Source organism: Lithobates pipiens, unplaced genomic scaffold (assembly GCF_037356315.1).
Source record: "Lithobates pipiens isolate NorthernLeopardFrog02 unplaced genomic scaffold, aLitPip1_a1.2 Scaffold_27, whole genome shotgun sequence".
NCBI classification, from domain to species: domain Eukaryota; kingdom Metazoa; phylum Chordata; class Amphibia; order Anura; family Ranidae; genus Lithobates; species Lithobates pipiens.
This window is the reverse complement of record NW_027507788.1, coordinates 18,354,964-18,373,685: the sequence shown is the minus strand read 5'-3', so window position 1 is coordinate 18,373,685 and position 18,722 is coordinate 18,354,964. Positions and strand designations below refer to the sequence as shown.

The 18,722-nt window shown below is 43.7% G+C and overlaps 2 protein-coding genes across 2 annotated transcripts in view; both read right to left on the bottom strand.

Moving 5' to 3' along the window:
• Positions 1–527: 527 nt before the first annotated feature.
• Positions 528–1,719, bottom strand: LOC143933608 (free fatty acid receptor 2-like). Its single transcript, XM_077456554.1, has one exon. The coding sequence runs from the start codon at positions 1,553–1,555 to the stop codon at positions 581–583; it is 975 nt and encodes a 324-aa protein (XP_077312680.1). The 5' UTR covers positions 1,556–1,719; the 3' UTR covers positions 528–580.
• Positions 1,720–7,350: 5,631 nt separating this feature from the next.
• LOC143933374 (B-cell receptor CD22-like) overlaps positions 7,351–18,722 on the bottom strand; it is a 131,132-nt gene continuing 119,760 nt past the window's right edge. The window contains exons 24-27 of the mRNA XM_077456242.1: positions 17,938–17,973; positions 15,855–15,979; positions 12,460–12,526; positions 7,351–9,767 (exon numbers count right to left, since the gene is read on the bottom strand). Of these exons, the coding sequence (XP_077312368.1) occupies positions 9,624–9,767; positions 12,460–12,526; positions 15,855–15,979; positions 17,938–17,973 (372 nt within the window). The 3' untranslated portion in view covers positions 7,351–9,623. The remainder of the gene's footprint in view (positions 9,768–12,459; positions 12,527–15,854; positions 15,980–17,937; positions 17,974–18,722) is intronic.

The following is an 18,722-nucleotide window of genomic DNA, read 5'->3' as shown; positions in this document are numbered from 1 at the left end:
AGGGGGTCTACTGTCTTTAGTTTATTCAGTACAGGAACCTAAAATGACATTGATGTTTCTAAAATACTACTGCTAGCACAGTCTCAAAAACGCTCAAATTCGTTTTTGAGAACTCAGGAGCTCCAAATCCTAGAAACATCCTACCATGGATATACTGACCAGCCTGGCTGAGAAGCTGATCCTGCCTCATTTTGCCTTCTATAGCATGTTTCATTGACCACCGAGCTTGCCCATCATAAAGATAGATTGACCTGGATCTATCATGGCCAAGCCTAGTGGCCAAAAGGGGTGGTATCAGTTTAGTAATGTCCCCTTCCGGATTTATAAAGCATTCTGAATCTGAAGCTTAGGTACACTTTCAGACAGAATTTAATTTTATAAAACAATACAGCTCTTAAGAATAGCCACAAGCCCTTAAAGAAAAATCTGTTAAGGAAAATTCTATTTTTATTTTATATTATATTATATTTTTCCAATTGTTTCCAACCAATTTTGAGTAGTTAAAACTGAACGTTGCTGAAAAAAAAAAAAATTACTTTTATCCACTGGGCTCTGTAGTAATAATATCTACCCATCCAATCTAGAGAGATGAACATATAGTTATTATAGGTGGTGTCTTTGCGTGGTCTGGAGATTCCTTTCCAAAAACCGATGAAAGCTTCCTCTTTGACATGCTGTATTTTTTCTGCAAAGACTTCCAGGCTTGGTAAAATCCTTTATCGACTGTCGATGACAAGAAGTAGAAGATGAGGGGGTCAAGAAAGGCATTGCAAGTGCTGGGCAGTAGTGCCGCTTTGCGCCACCATACGCTCTCATGAGTAATGAAGCCCACTACGTGCGAAATATTATAAGGGGCAAAGCATACTATGAAGACAGTCACAGTTGTGACTGCGACTCGAATGGCTTTCTTCTTGTGCTTGACATGCAAGTAGCATTTTATCAGTATCTGAATACAACGAGTATAGCAAAATATGGTAATACCCAGAGGAAGGAAGAAAAGGACAATTGAATACTCCAATCTTGCTGGTACGATCAACTCCAACTGACGAGAAGTAAAATTTTCATAACAGACCACTTTATTGTCTTCTTGGTAAAGATACATTTCAATATTGCCTTTTTGGGTGGTCTCCAAGACGAACACAAAAGACACATGGAGAAACACAAGAGCCCACAGGATAATGCAAATGAAGAAAGAATATATGGGTCTCTTGTAGATCTTGTACTTGATTGGGAAAGCGGCACTCAGGTACCGACCAACGCTTACAGCAGTGAGGAACAAAACACTTGCGTAGATTGTGCTGTAGTGGACGAAGTTGTACATTGGACATAAGATCTCTGGAAGGGTCCATCCAGATAGGAAAGTTTCCATAATTTTTATGGGTAAAAACATTATAAAGACAAGGTCAGAGATGCAAAGGTTAATCATGTAGATGAGATTTGGGGTCATCCGGTTTTGGGCCTTCTTGCAGAAAATGTAAAAGACTAGAAGATTGGAAGGAAGTCCCAAAAACATGGTCATGATGTAAACTGCCAGAGATAGGGTGTCCAGGCCCATCTTATAGTTGTCAACGGAGGGCCAAGGAATCCTTAAACAAAGACATCTTTCCTTTGATTAGCTTGCAAACCTACGATGTCAAACATAAAAACCAAATCCCAAGAAGAGTTAGATCTTCGACAAGACCTCTTCAGCCTTTGAACAGGATAATTCTGTTGGTCTTTCCAGGGCAGAGCTGAGAGTGCTTACAACTCTACGCCGAACAGAATCTGTGATAAGTTGAACGGTCAACTCTAAGCCAAGTATTAAACATCTGGATTGAAGCCAACCCATCCTTTTATTTTTCTCTCTTAAATGCATGGGAAATGGTCCATGAAGATTGATAATCTCCGCTAATGATTCTTTCGACAAGCTCACGTAACAAGTCGTCCTTGACTAATGGTCAATAAAACCATAAATACAAAACTGATTCTATAACATGGCTTTGGAACACTGACAATAAATTGATAAGCTGTGGTGACTTTTATAGAGTTGTAGGGCAAAACAACAGTTAGTTGTAATGGATGGAGAAAGTATTAGCTGGTACAGGATCACGTGCACAGGAAGGGCTATTTGGATACTTGTAAACTGTTGCTAGGAGAGCATCGCTTATAGCTATAGCAGACACTGGACAGCTAATGGAGCAAACTGATACCAATTATGTGTAAATCTATAGTGCTTGTGAATAAGAGGAGGTATTACCAATATAGTATGCTTAGGCTGAAACCTAGGGTGTCCTGAAATGACACTCAAAAGTAAAGGTATATATAATGTGCATATAGTGTATACATATGGTGTAAAATATAACAATCCAATCCGAAGAAGAGTTAGGCTGGCCATAGACGGATCAAAATTCAGCTGGTTCAGCAGGGACTGGCCCAATTTTGATCCATGTATGGCCATCCCCATTCGACAGAAGTCAGACGTATTTTTCAAGTTTGATAATGGTTTAAATGCAAATTATTGTAGCCACCCTGCCTTAAGCAGGAGTGTTTTTAGCACTTAAACTATATGCTTTGTCTTTACTTGGTCTTGCTTACGTCCAATCTGACTGACTACTGGCTGCTGCTGGGAGTGTCCCTGGCAATAAAGAGGGCAGGCACAATAGGTCGGGTTTCTGAATATTTATGTCTACCCTAGCCAACCACTAAGATGTTTATTGTCAGAGGTACATGCTGGGGAAGAATATAAATGTTTGACTTGTGAAGGCGTCACCAACCCCCATGCCCCCCTCCTGGGCGAAAGCCTGGAGGAGGATGTGTTTTAGATCTGCTGTCTTCCTAGGCCTGCTGTCTACAGAGAGCTTAACTGTACTGTAAAGGATAGACCTGGATTTTATGCCTAAAGCTGGCCTTACCGGTGTGGAGGAAAGCTGGTCCTAAAATGGATTGCCAGAGGAGCGACTTTGCTGCTGGTGGTGTGTGAAGCTGGAACCTCACAGGGAGACTAGTAACTCATCTAGGAGGAAGAACGGAGCCATTCAATCGCCGCTAAAGGTACTGCAAATTACAGAATGCCGGTTATGGCTTTAAGACCCTTATACTGTATAGCGAGGAGTTGGAGTCTGTATAGAGCCATGGTTATATGGTACCCCAAGGACCAGGGACACAGCCTTGGGGTAAATGCTTGTCCACCTTGCTACTGGAAGTCCCTTATATGCCTCTCGGGTCAGGGGGTATAAGGCTATAATGATTTTTTTTAATTTGCTTCCCTAAATTGATACTAGTTGTTGTGTCTGGAGGTGCCAGGGGTCTTCAAATGCCATAGCAAGGCCCTTGGACAAACTTACTTCTCTAATTAGCTTTCTGTATCACTCCCCCCATCTTTATACAGAGATCTGTGAATGACAAAACTCAAGTCCCATCTGCCACTATGGCAGAAGAACTTGTAATTCTTAATGGAACGCAAGAGTGGTGATGTCACCACATTTGCAGTCAATTGATACTTCCTACTATGCAGTAACTTTGGGGACATACGGATTATTAAAAAAAAAAACGCTATCTCAAGGCTTTTGGGTGTCTACACAAGGGAAGCCTTTTACCATGTACCTGGTGGAGACTGAGCTGTCGAAAGGGCTTCTCTTGCACCTCCTGCCCAACACACCTGAAGGTGGTGGCAGAGAGTGTAAGGGCACAGAGTGGCACAAGTGCCAGAGCTTGTACTCCAAATTGGTTCGATGCTGTAGCCAAATAAGAGATACTGGAACCTGCAGTTCATGCATGGGTGTCTCTTTAGCACATGGCTAGCTGGGGAAACACCTGCAAATTGGGGGAACAGGACAGCGGCCTTGGGACTCCTGGGATCAGGAGGAAAGGGACACTTAAGAAGAAGAGGACTACACACGGTAGGTAGGTGTGGACCTCATATTCTGAAATAAAAAATAAATACATTTACTATCATTTTAAATGTGATTTTTAGGGCTGTTACTGATTAAAATTTTCGCGTTCGATTAATCGATTTTTTTTTAAATCGATGAATCAACTAATTTCGATGAATTATAACGTTACATACAGATCCAACTACTTCTAGCTGATCTCCTTGCATTGCAACTCTGCATTAGTCAGTGGTAAATGTGGTATACACTATATACAATCACCCGACACTAGTTAGTTTCCACAATCCATGACTTAACTTCACAGTTCACACAAATACGTTTTAAATTCAAACTGTAGCACTGATGTAAGTAATTGTTTTTTTCCACAGTAGCATGACAATCCCTCCACCTCCAGTCTATCTAATCACTCTCACCTTATGGCATGGACCCCTGTGCAAACAGGTGGCCATGCAAACGGGTATCAAAAGGGTTAACACGGACCATAAACTTCTCTCACGTCTCCTTAGATCTCAGCAAGGACGCCAGGTCATGGGTAGAAAGAAAATATCGAAGTGCTCACCGCTTAAGTATAAGATTTCATTTTTGTGTTCAAATACAAACTACTCACATAAAGATGATAAAAACACAGCATGTAAAGCCAACAATCGTGTTAGTTCCGTAGGGCAGCAGCGGGTGATGTCATGCGTAGCTCCTCCTCTGTACACGTCACGTTCAATCAGAACTTCAATGTCACCGGACTCCTCCCCCCTTCCCTTCGTTAACAGACGGAGGCACTTGGGGGAGGTGTCCAGTGACGTTGATGTCCGTGACATCAAAGGATCTTCGACGGAACTTCCTAAAGACCTGGAAGCTGGCGGAGAGGTGAGTACCGATCAAAAAAATTAATCGATTAATCGAGGAATTCATCTTTAATTTCCACAGCCCTAGTAATTTTACAGGAAGAGGTTTTCCAAAATAGCTGGTCGGGGTCATTTTCGAACATAATAATACATCTTATCATACCAGATAAGCAAATAAACAGCACACAGACACAAACACACTAAGTATGCTTGGTGCCACACATGCTACTATCACTTACTATCAGTCACAGATAACAAATCATAAAGTAATAACAGATGGGCTGCACAAGTGACGTCTTTTGAATAATAAGGATTTACAATCGATATGAGAAGGTATCATACAAGAGATGACTGGAATGGATTGCAGAGAATCTTGCGTCAGTTCAATTTGCTCCAATTAAGCTTCCCCCATATCTCTGTCAGACTCCTTATCTGGCAACTAAGATCGAAGCTGATATAAGCTGAATGACATTCAGATTGCTAAAGTGTACAGTATGACAACAATTGTCATATTTTTGTTTCCTTTTGCAAAATACTTATTTTCACCTTCTTGTTCCACCTTCATTGTATCTCCCCCTGTGGCCCCTTTCCAGTCACGTTTTGTCTACAGGCACTCCAGTGATGGCTGCATGGAATTTATCAATTTCCTAATGGTGATAACAGTGGACCTTGCCTGCGTAATGTGTGTTGGAATGGCCATTGGCAGTCTCCATCAGAAGACAGGGTGACAACGCATGAGCATAATTGGTAGTGCATAACAGGAAGTGCCTGGCCAAGAACTGTCATGCTATCTCTCTGTCACCATACACATGCACACTCCCCCCATTCAGTGCCGGTGTTCTTTTAAAAAGTGTCCGGCCATTGGATAGTGTCTGCCCTGTATTGCGCAGGCACATCGCTTGCGCAGTACAGAGGAGAAGGAGACTCCGAGAGTCTCTGAAGATGAACGGCGGGCCTGCACACTGTGTCCAGGTTTAAGCCCCACCATCCAAGTGGACATACGGCTTCGCTCGCCACGCTTCAGGCACGGCCTCGCTTCGCTCGACTATTTTTTTATTCTAACTCTATGTCCACTTGGATGGTGGGGCTTGAACCTGGACTCATGGCGCAGGCGCCGTTCATCTTCGGAGACCTTTGGCGTCTCCTTGTCCTCCATACTGCGCAAGCGCAGTACAGGGCGGACACTATCCGATGGGGGACAGTATTTGACACATCACCGGCATGCAGGGCTGCTGATAAGGCAGTACAGCCCTCCTGTACTGGGCCTGTGCCCCATCAATTTAAGAGGGGGGCCCAGGCACCTGCTCAGTAGGAGGGTCGGCTGTACTGTCTTATTGCAGACACAATTCTCCCCCTGCAGCCAGCTTCTCCTCATCTTTCTCCATATGGCTGCACTGCAGGGGGATTGGTCCTATCACATGTGCTTCTTCCATCTGCTGTCTGGGCCCCCCCATGTGCCCCTTTCCCCCGCAGCGCTACAGGCTTCTCACCTCTCCCGCTGGCAGCTGCTACAGATACACAAGGGGATGTTTCAGGATGGAGAGCAGGGGAAGCGGCTGGTAAATACTTCCTTTCCTGAATAAACACAGTGAGAAATCAGTACCAATCAACCCAGTGTCCATTCATCACTGAAGCATAGTAAACTGCAGGAAGCATCAGAGCACTTCCTATTCATTCATCTGTGCAGCTGAGGCTGCAGAGAAAGGGACTGATAAATCTATGTCCTCGGTCACCTTCGGCTGGGGAAGGGGGTGGGGGGGGGGGGGGCTGTCAGGTAGACTGTATGGGGCGGTGTGATTTCTAACAGCAGCCTTCCCCTCTATGCTGTGATGGCATGCCTGCCAGAAGAACCACAGAATGACGTGAACCTCAATTCCCCCCTCATCCATCCACTGACTGTGTAATCACCCCTGTCATTCCAATCTTTCCTGTTTGGAAAGAAGAAAGAAAGAAAAAAGAAGACAGAAGGAAGAAAGAAGAAAGAACAAGGAAGAAGAAAAAGAAAGGAAGACAAAGAAAGAACAAGAAAGAACAAGGAAGAGTAAAAGAAAGGAAGACAAAGAAAGAAGAAATAAAGGAAGAAGGAAGAAGAAAAAGGAGAAAAAAGAAGAAAGAAATAAGGAAATAAGAAAAAAAAGAAGGAAACAGAAAGGAAGAGAAAGAAAGAAAGAAGAAGAAGAAGAAAAAAAGAAATTGGAGAAAGAAGAAGAAATAAGAAGGAAAGAAGAGAAAAAAAGGAAGCAAAAAGAACAAGGAAGAAGAAGCAAGGAAGACAAAGGAAGAAGAAAGAAAGGAAGACAAAGAAAGAATAAAAAGGAGAAAGAAGAAGAAAAAAAGAAGGAAAGAAGAAAAAAGAAGAAAAGAATAACGAAGAAGAAGAGAAGAAAAGAAGAAAGAGAAGAAGAGGAATGAGTCTATTAATATTGCTAAAAAAAGTGCTTAAAAAAAAAAAAAAAAAAAAATATATATATATATATATATATATATATATATATATATATATATATATATATATATATATATGTATATATATATATATATATATATATATATATATATATATTATAATCGACCTAAGCTACACCTCAATTACCTAATTACTCAGAACACAAAATATTTATATTAAAATACGTTTTATTGGGTTTAGACAAAAAAAGGTACATTTTTTCAAATATAAAATTTTTAGACAAAAAAAAGCATTACACACTTATATACTCACACCAATATATGCATAAATGTAATAGTAAAAAAAAAAAAAACAAGGGGGTAATTGCATTTTTTTTTCCTAATAGAGGTAAGTTTTACTCAAGCTAATATTGCTTTAATGTAATCATGACAACTGGAAATAGTCAGTCGGTTCAATGAAATGAGGGAGTAAATGTACAGGCCAAACCTTTTTTTTATCTTTTGGACAGAGTAGGGAAGGGTTGGAATCCCTGTCAGTCTTTTTATCGTTTCCTGTTTCCCTGCTGTGTGGATTCACTCTCTCTATATGTTCTGGTGTCTGTTTTTACCTAGACAGGAAGTGGTGGAAAATCCCAAATTTTAACTTTGTCACCAGAACAGAGGGGAAGGTTAAATATTCCAGGACACCTATTCCGGTGACAGGTGGGGACGTTTTGTAGCAGAGTACTCATTTACTCATAATGCTCAGATCCATGCACAAGCCTCTCTAACCGCTGTCCTACAACTCTCTGGGTTCATGGACACACCCAGGGAAGAGTTTTTATGCTGCGGTCCCTCAGCAGCTAAGTGAGGTCACATCTGAGAAAGGAAGAGGAACCTGGACAAATGGTCAGCAGCCAGATGAGTGTCCCTCCACTGTCACAATGGGTGTGTGGGCAGCCTAATAGCACACAGCCTCTTTGGAAAAGACCCAACTATGTCTGGAGCCTTTTCCCATTACTACCAGAGCATTGTAGGTACAGTGGGGTAGGAGCAAAGTAAATGTAGCATTCGTCCCATATTCCTATGTGCTGTCTATGACTAACTGTGAGTTGGATAGGACACCCACTCCCTCCGCAGCCTTCCGACAACGCAACTGGTGAGGAGACGGCTCCTTTCGTTGCTAGATGTGTTGTTGGGTTAGCCTTAGACAGTACACAAAAATATAAGACAAAGTACTCCTCCCTCCACAACTGTCCATCAATGCAGCTATCAAAGAGATGTCTTTCATAGACTGCACTTTTCTCCATCTCAAAGCATCGTTCCATGATCTCCATAGAGTCCATTCATACCACGTTATTTGGCAATATGACATTGTGGCGTGAAGAGGTTCTAGGGCTCTGGAAAACCATAGTGGTGGTATTAGCCTAGTTAATCTGTATCCCTCCACCAACAAGCCAATAATAAAGCTATCGCTCCTCTGTAGCTTGAGCCTCCAGGTATTTGTTTATTTCTTATCATGGAGAAACCATTATGTGCCCATGATACCAACACCTGCTAATGTCTGCACAGTTCAGTGGCACCATGCATTCACCTGAGGTATCTCTCTTTTGGAACCCTTGTAAGAAAGCATCACCTGCATTAACTTGCCATTCCCTACAAAAGGCAGTTTTGGGGCAAATTGGCTTTTAAGGGTCAGTCCACAAAGAACGGGTGTGTTCTATAGATGCTTTGGAAATTAATTTACCTGGCAAATACTTTTATGTATAGGCAGCTCTTATTTTCCAGGTCTGGACACCTACTGTGCCCATTATGAGGGTTTCCCACATCACTGCAGCGTTTCCGGGTTTGTGCACTTACTGTGTCCACTATGAGGGGTTTCCACCAACCCTGCACTGAGTTCCCAGGTCTGCAAACCTGCTGTGCCCATTATGAGGGGCTCCCATAATCCCTAAACTTAGTCCCTGGGTTTGAATACCCGCTGTACCCATTATGAAGGATTCCAACCAACCCTATACTTAGTTCCTAGGTCTGTAAACCTGCTGTAAACATTATGAAGGATTCCAGCCAACCCTATCATGCTGAGTTCCTAGGTCTGTAAACCTGCTGTAAACATTATGAAGGATTCCAACCAACCCTATCATGCTGAGTTCCTAGGTCTGTAAACCTGCTGTAAACATTATGAAGGATTCCAGCCAACCCTATACTGATTTCCTAGGTCTGCACACCTGCTGCACCAATTATGAGGGGCTTCCACCATCCCTGCTGGATTTATTGACTTATTTTATAATATAGGCAAAGTAACAGGAGGAGCAGATGAGAAGTGACACACAAGGGCAGATGGGAACACTCAAAACTCCCAGGTAGACAGCAACCAATTGAAGAATTATGGCAGGGAGATCTCATCGTTGGATCATCCAAAGAGCCAGGAGCTCCTTGGATGATCCAGCCACCTGGGTTCATCCCCCCCCCCCCCCCCAGGTGAACTGACCCTTTAACACAATATTCTTAAAGCAATCCATAACACACTTCATGAATGTCTCAGCTTGGCATATTCCACCTCAGGGTCACGATCCCGTTCTTTGTCCTTTTTATTTAAATTAGCAATGACGGAGTAATGGATTTCATCCTGGGAGTCTTCATGGGCTATATCTGATGACGCAATGTTCTCATACTAAAACAAGAAGTGGGGAATACATATCAATACATTGCACTTAAACCCAAAAATTTCAGATTCAGCATTTTATAGAAAACATCCAGAACATCCCTAATTTTTGCTAAGTAGTACCATGAAAGTTCTTTTTATTGGCCTAATGGCTGAAGAGGATCACTGCAGGGCCACCTGTGCTGTGCATACCTGTATAACTGTGATTACCTGCATGTCTGTGCTGTGCATAGCTGCATATCATTGATGTGAATACTTCTATACCTGTGATGTGCATACTTGCATACCTGTATACCTGTGCTCCGCATACCTGTATACCTGTGCTCCGCATACCTGTATATATGCTCTCTGCATACCTGTATACCTGTACTGTGTATGGCTGTTTATATGTGCTGTGAATACCTGTATACTTGTGCTCTGCATACCTGTATGCCTTTACTGTGAATACCTGTTTACCTGTGCTGTGCATGCCTGTATACCTTTGCTCTGCATACCTGTATACATGTTCTCTGCACGCCTGTATACCTGTAAGAATCCAGGGCTTACTACGCATGCACCAATGGCTGGCTGCTGCAAGAGGAAATCCGTGCCAACTGAGCATGCGCCAAAGACGTCTCAGTACGCCAACCCGCACCTGCGCAGAAGACTTGATGGAAAAAGGCAGGAAAATGCCCAGGAGGCGCACAGGAAGTGACCTCTAACTTGATGGAAAAAGGCGGGAAAATACCCAAGAGGCACACAGGAAGTGACCTCAAACTTGATGGAAAAAGGAGGGAAAATGCCCAGGAGGGGCACAGGAAGTGAGCTCAACCTGATGGAAAAATGCAGGAAAATCCCCAGGAGGCACACAGGAAGTTACCTCAAACTTCCCTATATAAGCCCAGCCCAGGCACTGCCAAATTGCTGGATTATCTTTAGTCCCTCCCTTGTTCCTGTGCTAGTGTGTGATCTGTCTGGACTTGTGACCTGGAAACCTATTTGACTACTCTTGTTTGCTGCTTTCCATTTCACCTCTGATTTGTACCTTGACCGTTCTACTTCTTTGTCCCTTTTGTTCTCAGCTGCCAGATTGGAACCGACCCCAGCTTGGATCTCGACCATTCTTCTTCAGATAAACCCATTTATACTTCATTGCCAAACTGGACTTGACCTTGGCTCAGAACTCGGACTAAGGATTGCAGTGTTCTGCCCCCCTGGCACCCCTGCCACTCAGTGTCCACCAAGTCTCTGTCTCCATCTCCAGAGGCTTCAAGGACCCGAGGAGCAAGGGAGGCCTCCCCACTACTTCAGTCTCACATCAGGTACGTGGCCCTTGTGACAATACCTTTGCTGTGTATACCTGTGCTGTGAATACCTGTATACCTGTGCATAACTTCATAGCTGTATACCTGTGATGTGCATACCTTTATACCTGTATATCTGTGCTGTGCATACCTTCATACCTGTATACCTGTGCTGTGAATACCTGTATACCTGTGCTGTGCATACCTTCATACCTGTATACCTGTGCTGTGAATACCTGTATACCTGTGCTGTGCATATCTTCATACCTGTATACCTGTGCTCTGCATACCTGTACACCTTTGCTGTGCATACCTGTTTACCTGTGCTGTGCGTGCCTGTATACATTTATATATGTGCTCTGCATACCTGTATGCCTGTGCTCTGCATGTCTTAATACCTGTGCTCTCCATACCTGTATGCCTTTGCTGTGCATACCTGTTTACCTGTGCTGTGAATACCTGTGCATGCCTGTATACCTTTATATATGTGCTCTGCATACCTGTATGCCTGCGCTCTGCATACCTGTATGCCTGCGCTCTGCATGCCTGTATGCCTGCGCTCTGCATGCCTGTATGCCTGCGCTCTGCATGCCTGTATGCCTGCGCTCTGCATACCTGTATGCCTGCGCTCTGCATGCCTGTATGCCTGCGCTCTGCATGCCTGTATACCTGTGCTCTGCATAACTGTATGCCTTTGCTGTGTATACCTGTGATGTGTATACCTGCACACCTATATACCTGTACTCTGCATACTTGTATATATGCGCTCTGCATACCTGTACCCCTGTGCTTTGCATACCTGTGTACCTGTGCTGTGTATACCTTCATACCTGCCATTGCTGGATATTCCATATCAGCAAGATAAGTAGCAATGCTTGAGAGCACAACGGCTCTTTGTATCGGGGTGATAAGTAGAGACAATTAGAAGGTAGGCCAAGAAAAGAAGATAAGTTGTCCCCTTGATCTAAAGGGCCGCCGTGCTCTATAAACATCGGTGGTTATTTTGCTGATGACTGAGCCTTCAGTAAATGTGGAGTGATCATTTGGCATGCTGGCTTTTTTTTTGGATTATAGGTTTTGATCGCATAAAAAAAATCAGGTCTCCTGCTCTGCAAAGAAAAACTATGCTGTGTGGCATAGCTGTGTAAATTTCAGGATTGGATGGACACAAATACAAAACCATTACTGGGTAAAGCAATTCCCTTGTATGCATTTTATTGGTGTATTTAGCCATTTGCCCGGAGGCCTGCTTTAAGGGGGCGGTTTCATTATTTACATTGTAATTATTAGACACATTCTTTTTTTTTTTTTTTTATGTCAGTACAGACTGTGTAATGATTATTGAGGACCAATAAGGAATGTCCAAATGTTCTCTTTCCATGGAGGAGGTGCAGATTTAATCATGCAGGTAAACTCACCTCGTGTGTATTGGGCACTTTCCTGACAACGCTGTAAATTGTGGTGATGTCATTATCTTCCGCGGCACTAAAAGAACAAACAAGGAAGTATTTAGAGAGAGATTTTGGCTGCTCCCATACGGCTCTGTTGCAAAAAACGTGGCAAAAACAAATATGCATTTTTGCGACATTTTCTGCCACGCTTCCGGTGCATTTTCTGGTTGCATAACGTTTGCATGCAACATTTAAATTTTTACTCAAAAAACGCACACAAAAAAAAAAAAGGTTGCAATTTGTGTGCGTTTTCAATGCATTTTAATGGGGAGGTGGATTTTTAATGCGGTTTTAAACATGCACCAAAAATGCAGCATGCAGCACTTTAAAAAAACAAACAAACAACTGACCTGCAACTGACTGGTGTGAACTGCTCCATACTGTAGCATTTAGGTTTTATTTTAACACAAAAACAGAAAAAAAAACCTGATTAATGTGAAAGCAGGCTTTCCTTGCAATGGCAGCTACTAAATTATGCCAGAAGGATTGGCTCCTGGTCACCTGATTGCTTTGATAGCCTGTGATTGGATATCACGGTTATAAGTCAAGGAATAGCCCGCCTCTGTGCTTTTTTTTCCCCTTATGTTTGGAGAAAAAAATACATTGTATTCATAAAAGATACATTACATCCACTTGCAAACCGCATAATGCCTTTATATGGCAACAAAGTGTCTCTACTGTGCCGGTGTCCCCCCATCAGATATTGTCCGCCTCGTACTGCGCAGGCGCAGCGCTTGCGCAGTACAGAGAACAAGGAGATGCCGAAAGCCTCCGAAGATGAACGGCGCCTGCGCACTTAATAGTACCTTCTGCCCTGAGTCCAGGTTCAAGCCCCACCATGCAAGTGGACATACAGTAGCACTTAGTAACAGGGACCCTCGTGGGCTTGCTTCGCTTGCCGCGCTTCAGGCACGGCCTCGCTTCGCTCGGCAACTCTTTATTCTGACTCTATGTCCACTTGGATGGTGGGGCTTGAACCTGGACTCAGTGCGCAGGCGCCGTTCATCTTCGGAGACTTTCAGTGTCTCCTTGCGCAGTACAGGCAGACACTATCCACCGGGATACAATATTCGATAAGACACCGGATCACCTATCTAGTAATCCGGCACTTCCAGATAGGGGGCGAATGCGCGCCACTCCAGCGCGTGTGTGCCCACGCCGGTGCCAAGCTTGTGCTGTGATTAGACACAGCTGAAGCCAAAAAGCAGGTGCCAGCCAATGGATGACAGCCAGCACCTGCTGATCGGCGAGGAGACAGACAGGACGGAGCTCTGCCTATGTAAACAATGCAGAGCTCTGTCCTCACAGCGGGAATGTGATGGATTTTGCTTCCCTGCAAAGCACATCCCTTAGTGAAAGCATCACAGTGTACAAACATAAACAATGGTTAGGCACACAGTTAACCCTTTAATCTCCCTATATGTTAAACCCGTCCCAGTGTCATTAGTACAGTGACAGTGCATATTTTTAGCACTGATCACTAGAATAGTGTCACTGGTTCCCACAAAGTGTCAAAACTGTCAGTTGGTGTCAGAATGTCCACCGCAATATCGCAGTCCCGCTATAAGCCGCTAATCGCTTTACTAAAAAAAATACAAATTCCAGTATATATGCCATAGTTTGCAGACGCTATAACATTTGCGTAAACAAATCAATATACAGTGCCTTGAAAAAGTATTCACACCCCTCGAAATTTTCCACATTTTGTCATGTTACAACCAAAAATGTACATGTATTTAATTGGGATTTTATGTGATAGACCAACACAAAGTGGCACATAATTGTGAAGTGGAAGGAAAATGATAAATGGTTTTCAAAATCTTTGACAAATAAATATAGCTTCTGGAAGTCATTAAATCATGTGCGTGTAAAGGCAGGTGTCCCAATACTTTTGGTGATATAGTGTATGTGGTATCGTTGCGATCGTTAGGAGCAGGACAATTTTTTATTTATTTTTTGTTCATCCTTGGGTGGTAGGTCATAGTAATAGCAAGACATTTACAGCTAAATTTAAAAGAATATATATATATATATATATATATATATATATATATATATATATATATATATATATATAAAAAGGGAAAACACTGCGCTATAGTTTGTGAAAAAATGGCCACAACGGCCACAACAGCAGCCAACACCAAAAACAAACAAAGTTCAACAGATAAAATAAAAAATAGTGTAGCGCTTCAATGATAAGTGTAATCAACACAAATTCTGTAAAGATAATAATAGCAAAACAGAGATCGCACAGAACCAAATGCCTAGAAATCAAAGTCCAACATAAAACAATCATTCAACTGTGTTGATGGCGTAGAAGTGACCAAACCGTCACATAGAAGGACAATGGTGTACTGGACGAATGTGTTCATGCGGGTAAACTTGATTGTAAGCATCAAAATGAAAAGTGAATAAATACTTCTTACCGGAACGGTTGGACTCACACAGTCATATGACGGTTGAGTCTAGAAGGCTAGAAGGCTAATACGTTATCCTCCAATCTAAGAAATCATCTGACTCAGCAATACAGCAACAACGGTTCCTCTGATCAGAAGTCAGCTCACTCTGAATTGCCAATGGAATAAACAAGAAAATACCACGCCTGCAAAGCTGCGGCACTGAGTCCGTGCTGCTTTTTAATGTTAAAAATTAACATTGTTTTTAACATTAAAAAGCAGCACGGACTCAGTGCCGCAGCTTTGCAGGCGTGGTATTTTCTTGTTTATTCCATTGGCAATTCAGAGTGAGCTGACTTCTGATCAGAGGAACCGTTGTTGCTGTATTGCTGAGTCAGATGATTTCTTAGATTGGAGGATAACGTATTAGCCTTCTAGCCTTCTAGACTCAACCGTCATATGACTGTGTGAGTCCAACCGTTCCGGTAAGAAGTATTTATTCACTTTTCATTTTGATGCTTACAATCAAGTTTACCCGCATGAACACATTCGTCCAGTACACCATTGTCCTTCTATGTGACGGTTTGGTCACTTCTACGCCATCAACACAGTTGAATGATTGTTTTATGTTGGACTTTGATTTCTAGGCATTTGGTTCTGTGCGATCTCTGTTTTGCTATTATTATCTTTACAGAATTTGTGTTGATTACACTTATCATTGAAGCGCTACACTATTTTTTATTTTATATATATATATATACATATATATATTATATATTTTTTTCTATTTTGGGCCAGTTTTCCTTTGGTAATCCAAAAAATTTTGAAGACGTCCATTAATTTTTACCATCAAATGAAAGCCCTGTTCAGGAGTTAGAATTTGTTTTACCTTCCTCATGAAGGGGTTAATAAAATGAATGTATGTTTGGAATCCTTAGAATTGTCATTACATACACGGCTGACCTGGAAAGGTTGCTCTGTCTCTTGGAGGGAGCTGGAAAATTCACCCTGGAGTAATGCAGTTGATCGGTGGAGCTGTGGATGGATGGGTTGGGATGTCCAATGTTGTCAGCTGACTCATTGCGTAACTGTAAAGCACATTGGATTTAAGGTCATCATAGTTGGTTCAATAGTCGTATGACCCAGGTCCAGGGGCGGACTGACCATTCGGGCACTCGGGCACTGCCCAAGGGCCCCATGCCACTAAGGGGCCCCATCAGGGTTGCCAGCCTCAATAAAACCAGGGACAGTATGTAAAAGTCTGTGCATTGCCTGGGGGACCCATGAGTTGTCAGTCCGCCCCTGCCCAGGTCCTTTTATCATGGCAGTGCTACCTTTGAGGCAATTAAAGGGTGGTACTTGTTTGGGAATGGGTGTGCTTTTTTTGTAATGTCGCTTCCTTGAGCGGCCACTAGGGGCATGTGCCCGCTGCTCTCCCTCAGAGCCGAGGCGAGTGCCCGGCGGTTTCATTTGTAAACACACACAGATCCCGGTTCTCTGAGGGGAGAAGGGACAGATCGTCTGTTCATACAAAGTATGAACAGCGATCTGTCATGTCCCCTAGACAGTCCCATCCCCCTTCAGTTAGATCACACACTAGGGAACACAGTTAACCCCTTGATCGCCCCCTAGTGTTAACCCCTTCCCTGCCAGTGACATTTTTACAGTAATCAGTACATTTTTATAGCACTGATCGCTGTATTAATGCCAATGGTCCCAAAAATGTGTCAAAATTGTCCGATGTGTCCGCCATAATGTCGCAGTCACAAAAAAAACACAGATTACCGCCATTACGAGTAAAAAAAAATATAATAATAATAAAAATGCCATAAATCTATCCCCTATTTTGTAGACGTTATATAAAATTGGGATATTTATTATAGCAAAAAGTACAAAATATTGTGTTTTTTTTTCAAAAAAAATTGTCGCTCTTTTTTTGTTTATAGCTGAAAAAATAAAAAAAACAGCAGAGGCAATCAAAAACCACCAAAAGAAATCTCTATTTGTGGAAAAAAAAGGACGCCAATTTTGTTTGGGTGCAGTGCCGTACGACCGCGCAATTGTCAGTTAAAGCGACGCAGTGCCGAATCACAAAAAGTGCTCTGGTCAGGAAGGGGGTAAAATCTTCCAGGGCTGAAGTGGTTTATTGAACAAGCTGAAGTTAGAAGCAGATTGGCTACCATGGATAGCTGCACCAGAGGAGGACACTGGAGCTGCTGCTCACATCCCACCACCCACCACGCTGGAGGACACTGGAGCCGCTGCCCACAGCCCGCCACCCACCACACTGGAGAACAGTGGAGCCGCTACATGCAGCCCACCACCCACCACACTGGAGGACACTGGAGCCGCTACCCGCAGCCTGCCACCCACCATCCTGGAGGACACCGTAGCCGCTGACTGCAGCCCTCCACCCACCATCCTGGAGGGCACTGGAGCCGCTGCTCATATCCCACAACCCACCACACTGGAGGACACTGGAGCCGCTACCCGCAGCCTGCCACCCACCATCCTGGAGGACACCGTAGCCGCTGACCGCAGCCCTCCACCCACCATCCTGGAGGGCACTGGAGCCGCTGCTATTATCCCACAACCCACCACACTGGAGGACACTGGAGCCACTGCCCACAGCTCACCACCCACCACACTGGAGAACACTGGAGTCACTGCCCGCAGCCCGCCACCCACCGTGCTGGAGAACAACATAACTGATGCCTGCAGCCCGCCACCCACCACGCTGGAGGACACTGGAGTTGCAGCCCACCACCTTGGGGTAAGTGCTGGACCGACCGCCAGACAGCGCAGGGGGGTGGTAGTGCCACACCACCGGCCGCCTGGGGGGGTGGTTGTTTGCCCCCCCAAATTAAAACTCACCAGCTGCCACTGGTGTACATTGTAAGTTTGCAGCAAGGCACAACGTGAGAGACTGCTGCAGCAGGGGCTGAGCTGTGTCAGACATTTCAGGGAAGAACTGCGCAAACACCAGGAATTACATACGTTATATCATCTCTGAACTGGCATTTCTGTTCAGGGAGTTGATACTTACTCTGGATGATGGCTGAACAATAATAGCTTCGTCCTTCTGGAGAGAAAAACAGATGAAGGCATTGTTAGGGATGGTACTGTGATCTCAGGTAATAAATACCTACAAGTGTTACATTTACATATTGCTAAACATAACTGCACATAACCTGAAATATGTATTGTGTCTGATGATAGGTCCCCATTAAGTGCCACTTAATTCCTGCTTAAGTGCCACTTAAGTCCCCCTTAAGTGCCAATTAATTAACTCCTTTAATTTAAAGCGTAAAAAAAAAACATTCCCCTCTGGGTGATCTCTGTACATGCTGGGGGTGAATTCACTCCGTCATATGATGTGATCAGGATATCACAGCCGACGCGTGCCTGCGGGGGGCACACAGCACGGCGATCGGAGGTGCTGTGTGTCAGTCTGACACACCGCAACTCCGATCGTGGTATGAAACCTCTGACAGCTGTGACCTCTTACCACGTGATCAGCTGTGACTGGTCACAGCTCACCACCAGTCACAGCTGATCACAGCGTGGACCAGGAATCACCAGTAAACGGCTTTCCTCGGTTCACGTTGACAGGGAGAGCCGATCGGCGGCTCTCCCTGTTAGAGGGGGGTCTGTGCTGATAATCAGCACATTGATTATCAGCACAGCCCCCATCAAAAGGTGCCAATCAGTGCCCAAAAAAGTGACAATCAGTGTCCCATCAGTAATGGCTGTCAGTGCCCCATCAGTAATGTCTGTCAGTGTCGCATCAAAGTGCCAATCAGTGCCATTCACTAATAGACATGTGCATTC

Coding starts and splice junctions, on each gene's coding strand:
- LOC143933608 (XM_077456554.1), bottom strand. CDS start 1,555: ATGGGCCTGGACACCCTATCTCTGGCAGTTTACATCATGACCATGTTT.